This window comes from Brachyistius frenatus, unplaced genomic scaffold (genome assembly GCF_029030835.1).
Source record: "Brachyistius frenatus isolate BFR_SWC_R1_liver_20210118 unplaced genomic scaffold, ASM2903083v1 Contig_205, whole genome shotgun sequence".
Classification (NCBI taxonomy): domain Eukaryota; kingdom Metazoa; phylum Chordata; class Actinopteri; family Embiotocidae; genus Brachyistius; species Brachyistius frenatus.
This window is the reverse complement of record NW_027210804.1, coordinates 619,063-630,740: the sequence shown is the minus strand read 5'-3', so window position 1 is coordinate 630,740 and position 11,678 is coordinate 619,063. Positions and strand designations below refer to the sequence as shown.

Below are 11,678 nucleotides of genomic sequence, written 5' to 3'. Positions count from 1 at the left end.
CAAACAGTCAACACAAAAAAATAACTCCGAACCCGCTTAAAAAATATTTGGTGAATCGAGGCCGGTGTCCTTAAAAAAAACCCCACAAAAATGGTTTTGTGTTCTTTGTCATAAGTCGGCCAGAAACCGTTAAAAGCGCGACGCGATACGTCGCATCGAGAAAGCTGACTGACTTTAGTAAACAGTCGTACCGACGCGTCGTCGAACCGAAACGACGCGACGGGCGATTTGCGATGAATCGGCAAAAAAAAAAAAAAAAAAAAAAAAAAAAGCGTACAACGTCGCGTCGGAGTGACGGTTGGTCCACGTGATGAAGGTCACGTGACGAGCATTTCTGAAGTAGGTTGGACGGCTAAAACAGGAAAGCGACATGGATTTCTTAAACCGAATAGTTAGTTAGTTAGTTAGGGTTAGTTAGTACTAACCCTAACCCATACAATAAAGTACAATAAACCAAATCTTCGATTTAAGAGCCGTTTACGAAAAGTGACAGCAACACCGTGACGCCTCAATTTTTCGTTTCCTTTTTTTTTTTTTTATCCTTGTAAGTATAGAAACAGACACATGTACGTCCACCCCTCAAAAATTACTTTATGGGACAGTTGTGTGCGCGTCCCTCTGCTGCCTTCACTTCCAATCGCACCAGTTGTCCCGGTACAAGGGGAGGGGGGGGAGGGGGTGAGGAGGGAGGGGGGGAGCTCATACTAAATGCTCCCCTTTATTTAAGTTCACAGGCCTGCCCCCGAAAAACACTGCACAGTGGGACGGTGCGTGTGTGCGTGTGCGTGTGTGCGTGTGTGTGTGTGTGTGTGTGTGTGTGTGTGTGTGTGTGTGTGTGTGTGTGTGCGTGTGCGTGTGCATGTGTGTGTGTGTGTTCACCGAGTTGAGGAGCAGTTGTCGTTGACAGCTGCATGAGAGCAGGGAGAGAAAAAGTCAAGTGGCTTCAAATAGCCGTCGTTCTCCTCATTCATCGGCGAGACCCCTCCTCGCCTCCTCTTCGCTCTCTCAGCGAGTCACCGGTGTGAAGTTTACATTTCTGTTTGTTGACACAGTTGAAGAGGTTGGTTTTTTTTTTGGTTTTTTTTTTTAAATCTCACCACAAATTTTGTCACATAAAATGGTTAAAAAAAAAAAAAAAGGTTAGCACAGTCCGGTCAATCGACAGCAAGTTAAAGCCTCTAGTTATGCAAATTTGGCCCATTCAGACAGTTTTTACATGAAATATTCACCGTGCAACCAAAATGTAAATATCTTGGCTAACAGGTCGGGTTATATGTATTTTTTTGATGTGTCGGTGACATCGATTCTCTTTGCTAAAAGTAGGATGAGTTTCAACCAGATGAAGTTGTATTTGGCAGCGAGTATTAATTCGACGTCGAACGTGTGACTTTATGTTAAAACTGGGTTCGATTTTGGTGGAAAAATGAAACGTCCACAGAGCTCTACGTCACACGTTAACTCCGTTTGAACCAAAATGTGTAATACACCCGTCAGTCCGCTAGAGGGCCCCCGCGTCAAGAGTCACGCTTTGCGGCGCCTAAAACGTGAAACGAAGTTAAGCGTGCGTAAACTACGGGTCGAAGAAGAGGTGAGAATTCAAGTCTGTGAGAAAGCAACGCGGACTTTTTTTTAAAAGATCGGATCCTAAAGCCTCAACCAGCTAGTTCTTGTGTTAACCACGAGGTTTTTCACGCTTTGAGCTAGGCAAAATGGCTTCGACCTCATTAAAGCTTCGGTTTTCTTCGCCGCGATGAAAGTCTGGAAACCCTGTTCGCTGTTCAACGGTGAGGAAGTCGAGTCTTTTTTTTCTAAATGTTGCAGCGATGGTAGCGTTTCGTTTTCGTATATGGCGGTCGGTGCCGATTGGTTAAAGGCGGCTCAAATAGTTTCGAAATGAACGTGAGGTTCAACGATTGGAAATAATTTTCTACGGCGGGTGAACAGACCCAAATATTCTGGTATTCTCAAGTAGCAAAAGGTGACACTGAACAGCACGCTGTAGTGGACCGATGGGTTCTGAGTTATGATCGTTGTTGTCAATTTGGTCTTTTTTCAAGAACTTAAGGCGCCCAAAAGAGTCCCGGAGCCTCAAGATTTTAAACATAAACAGATAGAAAACAGAAAAGCACCAAATGGTATCGTATAATTAGTCCTAAAAATTGAACGTGCAATCCTGTTGAAACTAACTTTCTAATTTCTCAAACCAAATGCAGTCATGACTTTTGAATCCCCGACTCAACGCTAAGAGTCAACGGCTGAACTGAACCTTCGTACGTGAAAGTAGCACCCAACAAAAAAAAAACTGCTCCCGAAGAAGACGATAAAAGGGCTTTTCTGTCTTATATATCTGAAAATGACGCTGAATCCATCAAAATTATGACTTATGAAAAAAATCAAAAAAACTTCTTTTTTTTTTTTTTTTTTTACTGAAGATTTGGATGTTTTCCAACATCTTTCCGCAGCTGCCGTCCAAAATGTATTTATTAACTTTGTGCAATGCTTTGTTGGACAATAGTTTACATCAAGTTACACTCCAAAAAAAAAGAAAGAAGATTTAGTATGAGCATGCTTAACGTGTTTTTCCGTGTTCTCAAACCTCTTTAAATTAGTATGTGGTATAGAATAAGGACGTTGGGAGAAGGTCTGTAGTTGCAAATATGGCTTTAAATATCTTTTTGAAATCTGTTGAAATCCATCCAAAAAACAGTTTGGGTGTAATTTGTCCGGCTGGAACGTAACTCAGCGTAAACCGAGGCGTCCGTCTGGACTCCTCGACAACCGACTCGGCCTTCCCCTCCAGCCATAACACACCTCCCCAAAGTGTCTGAGCCCAGTTGCCCCCCCCCCAACTCCCCCCTCTCCCCGAGTAGAGGCCGAGTCCTGCCAAGTCCTTCAAAGCGCGCTCGTCTTTTTGGAGTCCGACGAGCCGCATGTGTCTCCGTCCGTCTGTCCCCAGACTCCTTTTTTTTTTTTTTTTTTTTCTCTTCCCCCAGTTAAAGGAATGTCGTCCCTGCCTGTTACAGAAGCACAAAAGAGTCTCCGTCCGTGTCCGATCCAGATTCTCCGTCTCCCTTCCCCTGCGAGTTCAACTTTTTCGCTTTTTTGTATCCACGCTGTCGGCGTTTCAGCTCAGCAGGGCTGCGCCGCCGCCGCCGCTACCGCTGCTGCTGCTGCTGCTGCTGCTGCACAGTCCGCCGTAACACAGAGCTGCAAGTAGACCAGAAGCTGTTACGGCAAAAAAAATAAAAATAAAAACTCAAAACACCAGAAAAAAATAAAACACACAAAAAAAAAAACCTGCCGCCTCACCGATGGTCAGTCTGTCTCTTCTCTGTCCCATAAACAGCAGCGAAGCAACAAGAGGAGAGCGGGAGGAGGTGAAAAGAGGGGCTACAGCTGAAGGTAGAAAGTAGAAGGAGTCTAAAACCAGTACAAATCCTTGCTTTTATCCTGAGCCTGCAGACCTGAGAGGAGGAAAGAGGAAGAAAAAAAGGAAAAGAAAAAAAAAGGCAGAGGAGGAAGAGGCAAGACCAGGGAGATTAGAAAAGCAAAATGCCCCAAAGGTGGAGACGGAGGTGATGGAGGTGATGGAGGTGGGGGGGGGGGTGAAAGCGAAGACAGCAACAGGAATACAAAAAAAAAAAAAAAAAAAAAAAGGAGGGGGGGAGGGAGTTGACAGGAGGTGTTAAAGGTGCCGATTGACTGGACGGGTTCCGTTGGTTCGAAGAAACCTACTCGAGGAAGTCGAAAAGGCGGAAAAACATCTTCATTTAATTCCTCTTTTGATTTTTGATTTTTTTTTTTCATTCAGTCGAAACAGACCGAGGATGTTTTCTTTTTTCTTTTTTTTTCCCGAAATCGAACGCGGCTCATTTAGTAATCAACCGTGCTTTTTGACAAGCACCGACGTCGACATCCGCACAAACAGGGTTCAAGTGTGTCCGACGTAGAGTGAGAGGGGGGGGAAGAAAAAAAAAAACAACTCCATTCGAATCTGCTCTCAATGTCAACACCAACGTCGTCTTCTTTTCCACAGGTGGTTTTCATTCATCCCCCTTCGAAGCTGCTCGCTCACATCTGCGGCTGAAATTTTGGGGATTTATTTTGTTTACACGAGCCCCCACCCCCCTTCTCTCCCCCCCCGGCACGTTTTTCACGTTCGCCTTGCTTTTGGTTTCCTCGTGTAAACACGTGGAAATCGACTCGGTCAGAAGCTCTTAAGTCTCCGACGCTTCACCGATACGTCTGTAAACCGCCGACACCGGTTACCAACACGAAGCTAATTAGAAACACATCACGGAACGACGTAAACTCTAACCGGGCCCCCCCCCCGAGTTTGTTTGTTCTGTTGTTTCAGACTTCCACCAAAAACTAAATATATTACAAGAAACCATTCTTAGAACATCTCGTTTGAAGTTCTTGCGGAAGTAAAAAGGCCATCTGGTTTCTATGGTTGAAGTTTGAGCGGAGGTTTTATCTTCGCTCGTCGTTCCCAGGGGCGGCGAATAATGTCGCTGTGTCAAAGCTTTTGCCGTCTAAGAGATACCTTAAAGCTGCCTTACGTCCCCGTGAAGAGGCGGGTCGAAGAAGGTCACGCGAAGGTCACGCGAAATATAAAAAAAGAAAAAAAAAAAGAGGAGCAAACTTGGTGTCGGGCAGGAGGACTTTCACCTGGGACACCCGGGGCGGTCGAGTCCGTGACGAACCAAAAGTCAACGTGGGAACATACTCAAGTATTTATTTGAACTCTAAACCCACGATATTATCCTAAACGTAACCACGTGGTTTTAGCGCCCGAACCCAAAACCACCCTGACAGAAAACAAAACGCGAGTTTACCGGGAACGACTTTGATAAAACGGCGGTACCTGACGCTCTGGGAATGATAACGGGTCGCCTCGACCGACTCCAAGAAATAACCCACAGCAGCACTCAACCTACGTATCGCGAACAAGATATCGGATCAGCTACGTCGGCTCACGACTAAAGCCGACCATCGGTGAAACACCATCTAGATTGATTCTGACCAGTAAGTAACTCGTGACCCTTTAAAACACAACGAAGTCTACAGGTCAAAGGTTACAGTAGGTATCACAGGAGCATCTCAATCAATCAAACGAAGAGGTGAAACTATCTTGTGTTACCCTCCAAGGGCTTTATTGGGAACAACTGCCCAAGACTGTTTTAGATTTTAGATCTTTGATTTGATTTGGCTGGTGGCTTTTTTTTTTTTTTTTGGTCCCATTTGACTCGCGAAGATCTCTAATTTCTATCAAACTGAAAATAAAGACAGAAAATAAAGACATAAGCTGCCAACTCAGAAACCAACCAAACTAAACTCTGCGGCGTTTGATTGGAAGGAAAAAAAAAATCGCTCGGCTGCTGGCTCACGGAAAACCACTAAGTTGTTTTGTCATAAGTTTGAATGATGACGGATGATGTTGTTCTGAGTGTTATGACTATACTTCAGTTCCAACCTGTCCTCTGTCAATCATCCCGAGGTTTCTTCCTTCATCCCTCCCCATTTAACGGTTGTTTTTTTTTATACATTTTTTTTTGAGTTCTTCGATATCTGAACAAAGCGAGTATTTTTTCAGGTTAAAATGGACAGTACCTGCGTCCATGTTGAGTCCGATCTCCGCCCCGGCTCCGGTGAAGGCGCCGCTCCAGGCCGTCCCCGACTCGCCCTTCCCCCCGAGGTCGCAGGGCGAGGCGCTGGGCCCCGGCGCCGAGCCGCCGGACGTCAGGCGGTGGTGCGACCTCACCGACGGCACCAGCAGCGAGCCGTAGCGCGGGTCGAACGCCGCGCCGTACATCTCGTGGACGCCCGGGCGCGGGTAGGCCGGGCTCTGGCTGCTTATGGCGCCCCCTAGCGAGTACGGGTGGTGGTGGTGGTGGTGGTGGTGGTGGGACGGGTGCCAGGCGTCCGGGCTGGGCTGGTGGAGGTGGCTGTGCAGGGAGGCGGACGAGTACGGGTCCCCGGGGAAGGAGAGCTCCGCGTGGGGAGCGGACAGAGCGCTGCCCAGCGCCGAGGACACCGACGGCTGGTAGGAGCTGTTCCAGAAAGACGGAGGGAAACTTCTCTGGTTCATCGGAAAAGATCCATCTGGGAACACACGGAATCCACAAAGTTACTTCATAAATAAAACCCCATTTATTCATTAGATGAGAGCGAATAATAATAATAATAATAATAATAATAATAATCTAAGTTAGCGATCTCCAACCTTTTTTGACAAACTGAAAGTGTAACATTTATTCACATATCTGAGCTCCACCCTAACCAGCTGAATAAGCTTTTTTTTATGTGAACAATAACAAATTGATATTTGACTGAAGACCCCTGATTTAAATGAAGAAAGAAAATTCAAATTATAGCTCTAAAACTTGAAGGTTGAAGGTTCACGTTTGACCTCGAGAGTCTTTGCCGAGAAACGTTTGTAATTACGTAATTATTTAGCATTCAGCCATATGTAACCGTTCCTTTTTAAATGGGTACCTTGGTGACATCTTATTTGCCAAATGTCAAATACAGTGTGCGAAAGTGAATATTTGCTGCTTTTCTCAACATGTTTGGGTTTTTGGACTGCTGCTTTAAAAAAAAAAAAAAAAATATCCGGGGATCTAGTTTTTTTGTGATTGACATTTTGTCACCGTTTTGTGAACATTTTATTGATAAAACATTCAATTAACTAAAAACGAGTCAATTCAACTTTACTGTAACGTAAAATATCCCCGTGCAGAACATTAATAATACTTGAAAACATGTGTTTTGTTCCACAAAGGTGCTGGAGTTGAAAAAAAAAAAAAAAAAAAAAAACGGTTGTAAAGAGACATTAAATTAAAAGCGCGCCTGGCTGATTCACCGAAAGAATAACGAATGAATGAATCCTTCTGTGCGACTTTTTTTTTTTTTTTATCCTCCCTTTATACTCGTACAAACGAAGTTGAGTTTTGATGGGGACACCACTTCACTTCACGGCTGACAAAAACCATTGACAAGAGAATCCTCAGCTGACGTGGCGCTCAAAAAGAATTTCACTCCAGCGCAGTGACATTAAATGAGATTAAAAAAAAAATTTAAAAAATTAAAAAAAGAAATAATAAAATGTCCTCAAAATTATTCAAAGATCCTTTTACGCGCTTATTAAAAAAATAATCATATCACCAAATGATTCCCGTACCACTAATCCGGTCCTGTGAAGGCATCACTACTGTTGCAAGAATTCAGATCAGTCCAGATAAAGGGACTGCCAACGACAATTTAGATTTTCTCAAAATATCATTCAATCAGAAATATTTTTTGTTATTTCGACAAGGTCAGCAACACGACAAACTCATCTTCCTCTCTCTTTTTTCCCTTTTGACAGCAAGTAACATCTAAAATACATTAAAAAAAAATTTAAAAAAAAGAGGGAAACAAGACGAAAATACTCCATACGTGATGTCTAATCACTGATCGATAAATAAAGGAGGCTGCAAGTGATCTAACTCTGATTTTTAAGGAGATCTTGCCGTTTACTGCCCAAATATTAGTTGGAGAATTGATGGTTGTTATTACAACGCCTGCGGGGGAAAAAAAAAAACGTGACCTTCAAAACTGCCCTAACTGCTTTCTTCACTTGTTTAAAAAAAAAAAAAAAAAACTGTTGCAGGAGTGAATTCTTACTCGTGAGAAAAGGTTGAATTGAAAGACGCTGAAAAGCAGCAAAAATAAATAAATAAATTGCAAAAATAATTTTTAAAAGTCCACGTTGTCATTCCAAATGCTGTCAAACAAACCCGTCAGTGAAATCCTGCAATAAAAGCAGACGAGTTTTTTTTTTTTTTTTACATTTGTCTGTCTTTTGACTAAACTGACCGAATTAAACGATTTGCAGGATGTTATCATTTTTTATTTTTTTTTTTTAATTTTTTTTTTATTCTCTTTCTTTGCATGACAACATTAGCGTGTGGCGTGGTCGAAATCTTGTGGGGAAAAAAAAACCAGAGACAAAGTTCGGCTTCATTCCCACGAGATCAAAAGAAGAAAATGGAGGAAACTAAACATACAACAGAAGACACAAATCCCCCACTCAAAAAAAACAACCTAAAAAACATGGGAGAACTTTAGCGTCCTTGTGATGGTCAAAAAAGAAAAGCTGCGTGAAGGGAAGACAATGGCGCGCACACACACACACACACACACACACACACACACACACACACACACACACACACACACACACACACACACAAAGACACACACACCTCTTACGGCCTTGTGGCTGCCGCCGCTCGATGCCGGGTACGCGGTCGTCTGGCTGAGGGCTCGGCTGAAGTGTTCGTCCACCACGCTGCTGATGTCGCCCTGGAAGTAGGTGAAGAGGACGCAGCGGGAGCTCAGGTACTCGGCGCCCGGCGGCAGCTCCTTGTCCTCCTCTTTGATGGCCGGGGGGCCGAGCCGGCCGTCCTGGGGGGCTTGCATTTTGGAGTACAAGGCCAGTTTCTACATGAAAAGAAAATATATTTATATATTAAAAAAAAAAAAAAAAATAACACGAGACACAGATTCGAACGGTGTTATATGAAGAACATCCTGTTTGTATCATATTTATAAGGATTCCAAAGTTTGTTTGGTTTTTTTTTTGGGGGGGGTGGGGGGGTTCTTTCATGGTGTTATTGACCGAAAACAAAACATGACATTTGACCTTTAGGTAACAGGTGTTTACAGTGTGAAGGTAAATCCACCTGAATTATGTATGAGAGTGCAGAAATCTTTTATGTAGGGTGTCGCTTTTATGTAAAAATGAGAAGAAAAAAAAAACGAAAAAAAAAAACACTTTTATTGGAAATGTATAAAAGTTTATTTTGGTAATTTTTTACCTTCAAGATCAACAGTTTTTTATCAAATATCTCACCCCTCTTTCATTAAATAAGCTGCACGCAGAAATATCAACACGTTAAGCGTTGTGGTCATTTTGAAATTGGATATTTCACTTATTGCTGCGATGATGAAAAGAACAACAACTAAAAACTTCATATTTTTCTTTTTTAAATTTGACTTTGTGAAAAGAATATACAGTTTATGGCTTTTATAACGCCCTCAAAATAAGAGTTAGACATATAACTTTGTAAAAAAAAATACAAAATAAATATATATATATATATATATATTATTCTATGATAAATGCACTAAATAATTTATTTGAAATAATCCATCCTAATATGAGCTCCTGTGCAGCTGGAATCAGCGCCGGCTGTTCAGGTGACAGACAAAGTGAGTTTTGGCACTATGTGAAATATGTCTGGATGTTGACTGAGAGCTTTTAACAGAGTGAAAAAAAAAAGCCCTTTAACAGGTCTGGGGGAGAAAAAAAAAAAAAAAAAGACCTGCTGTAGTCAAACTCCTGACACTCATACACTAACGTAAGAAAAATGAAATTAGTAGGTAAATATGGCATTTACAGTAATCCGATTATACTGACAAATATGTATTGAGATGAATAATATCATGAACAATTTTCCTCCAAAACTACAGTACTGTTTCAATAGAGGAGATAAAACGTGATTTTGCTGTGTGGAAATAATAACTGTTGCTGCTTGAATAATTATGAACATGAATCATCTGAGAAGAAAAAAAAAATGAAAAATACAAACCAAAACCATAAAACTCAAACAAAACAAAACAAAAAAGTCAGAAATAAACTTCAATACATCAGTTTGAACTTGATTAAAAGCGCTTAGAGGGTAGAACCATAAGAAAAACAACATTAAATATATTTAACTTAACTTCATTTATGCTTTTTAGTAACTGAAATGAGCCCGGAGGAAGATCTGCTCACCGCCTCCTGAAGCAGAAGACTTTTCTTTAACTTGGACAAATATAGTTAATATCCATATTAAATCCAACCTGCTGAGCGTGAAGTTTTTACGCACTGAATTTGGAGCTGCTGCAGTCCGTATTTTGCGCATTGCTGGGGTTTAAAATGCTGATTTACAGGTTGCTCAACCTTATTTAGAGGCTAATAAATTGTGTTGTTTTTTTTATAAATGTATATCCCATAGTTAAAATCTGTGAGGGCAGCAAGAGACACTTCTGCTCGCGCGCAATTTAGTTCTAATCGCCAGTTCTGAGGACTTTAAAATAAAGTTTTTTTTTTTTTTTAAAGCCCCAAAGTGCGGCGATATACTCAATCCAGTCCGAGCTGATGTTTAAAAAAAAAAAAAAAAAACACAGTTGCCGATCGGTGACCCGTACCTGGTGGTGATAGGGGCTGTAGGAGCTGAAATAAGGCTGAGGACCAAACACTTGGTACATCACATCCAGGCAGCTCATGGCGAAACGGAATCACGGAGAGGAGCCGAACTTCATTGAGCGGGCAGGTCTGGTTGAGACGGAGGACACCGGGGAGGAAAAAACGGCGGTAATCCCGGCGGTGGAGGAGTTGGAGAGAGTGCGTCTCTCTCGCTCTCTCTGCTGCTCTGCTCTGCGCTCTTTACGCACCGGACTGCGGCTGATGGGCTCACTGAAAGGGAAGCCCTCCACCACCCCCCTTACATCCTCCCTCCACCACCACCCTCCTCCTCCTCCTCCCGCCACACGCCCAGCATGACGCCTCCCTCCCGCCAATCAGAGCCCGCAGCTCCACCTCCGCCTTTTTAACGGGCTTTTAATTACCGGACCCAAAAAGCTTTAAAACTTTTTTTTTATTTTTTTTTATTTTTTATCTGCTTTTAACTCGTTTTCCTGAAACTTTTGTAAAGATCCAACAATTTTTTTTTTTATACGATTGATAATGTCACATGCATAATTTGATGTGCTTCAATATCGGGTTCCCTGATAAATTTGTGATTTTTGGGTTAATTTTATGCATGTTTTTGAAGTGGGTAATTTTATCTGTTCTTATCCATCTCATTTCTTTTTCTATATTTTTAAATGTTCCTTTAAATCTGTTTTTAAAGCACTTTGAGCTGCATTTCTTGTATGGAAGCTGCTGTACAAATAAAAACGTGTTATTATTATTTGTGTTCATACTTCCAAATAGGTTTTCTGCTGCTGAAATTAAGTTTGCTGCATTCGAGCTACATGAGAATTTGAACCCTAATGTCTAGAACGCAGTCGTCGTTGACCTTGAAAACAATCGGTGGAAAACAAGCTTACTTTTCTGGGACTTTTAGACGCATTCAAATAAATTCGTACGGGTTCGGTCGAGTCACGATCGCGCCCCCGCCCGGAGCTTTAATTTTTTTTTTTTCACCCGACGCGTTTGAAGCCACGGTGGAGAATGTAACAACTGCCACTTCCTGCTAATTGACTGAGTAAACAAACGAAACCGACCAACGAGTGGAATGTAAAGCTGTGAACTCCCACAATCCCTCAGCGGCCTCCCAGAGTCTAGCAGGCGAAAAGGTCAAATAGTTTGCTGCCGGTTTGGTGCCATCGCTAGAAAGGTCAGGGGTCACAGTTATCAAGCTGCAGTCATACGGGAACAAAATTTATATAAAAAATTTTTTTTTTTTTTTAAAAGATGGTTTAAAACGATTTTATTTTTTGCGTTTGTTTCCGAGCTGTATGCCGCGAGTTCCAAATCGTCTTTCGTTTTTCATCTGTTATCCGAATTACGCAAAACACGGAGAACTGGCCCGGAGTTCAAAGGTCAGGCTACCTTCAAATACTTTCCCCTATGGATTTTTTGG

At 42.2% G+C, this 11,678-nt stretch overlaps 1 protein-coding gene across 4 annotated transcripts; it reads right to left on the bottom strand.

Moving 5' to 3' along the window:
* Positions 1–307: 307 nt before the first annotated feature.
* Positions 308–10,403, bottom strand: vgll2a (vestigial-like family member 2a). Of its 4 annotated transcripts, none has more exons than XR_011311853.1 (5): positions 10,240–10,403; positions 8,250–8,487; positions 5,614–6,105; positions 3,310–3,464; positions 3,142–3,225 (listed from the first exon to the last, which is right to left on the bottom strand). XR_011311853.1 is itself a non-coding variant. In XM_069719058.1 (4 exons), the coding sequence occupies exons 1-4, from the start codon at positions 10,315–10,317 to the stop codon at positions 3,125–3,127; spliced, it is 909 nt and encodes a 302-aa protein (XP_069575159.1). In that variant the 5' UTR covers positions 10,318–10,403; the 3' UTR covers positions 308–3,124. The 4 variants fall into 4 exon arrangements, 2 of the variants coding, with proteins under 2 accessions (XP_069575159.1, XP_069575160.1); XR_011311852.1 differs by having other exon boundaries at positions 3,142–3,207; XM_069719058.1 differs by lacking the exon at positions 3,310–3,464 and having other exon boundaries at positions 308–3,225.
* Positions 10,404–11,678: the final 1,275 nt, after the last annotated feature.

Excerpts from the sequence above, each read along its gene's own strand:
- vgll2a (XM_069719058.1), bottom strand. The coding sequence starts at position 10,317 with ATGAGCTGCCTGGATGTGATGTACCAAGTGTTTGGTCCTCAGCCTTAT. Across the intron at positions 6,106-8,249 it reads CAGCCACAAGGCCGTAAGAG|ATGGATCTTTTCCGATGAAC; the intron begins GTGTGTGTGTCT and ends GTGTGTTCCCAG. Across the intron at positions 3,226-5,613 it reads CGGACTCAACATGGACGCAG|CTTCTGGTCTACTTGCAGCT; the intron begins GTACTGTCCATT and ends TTGCCGTAACAG.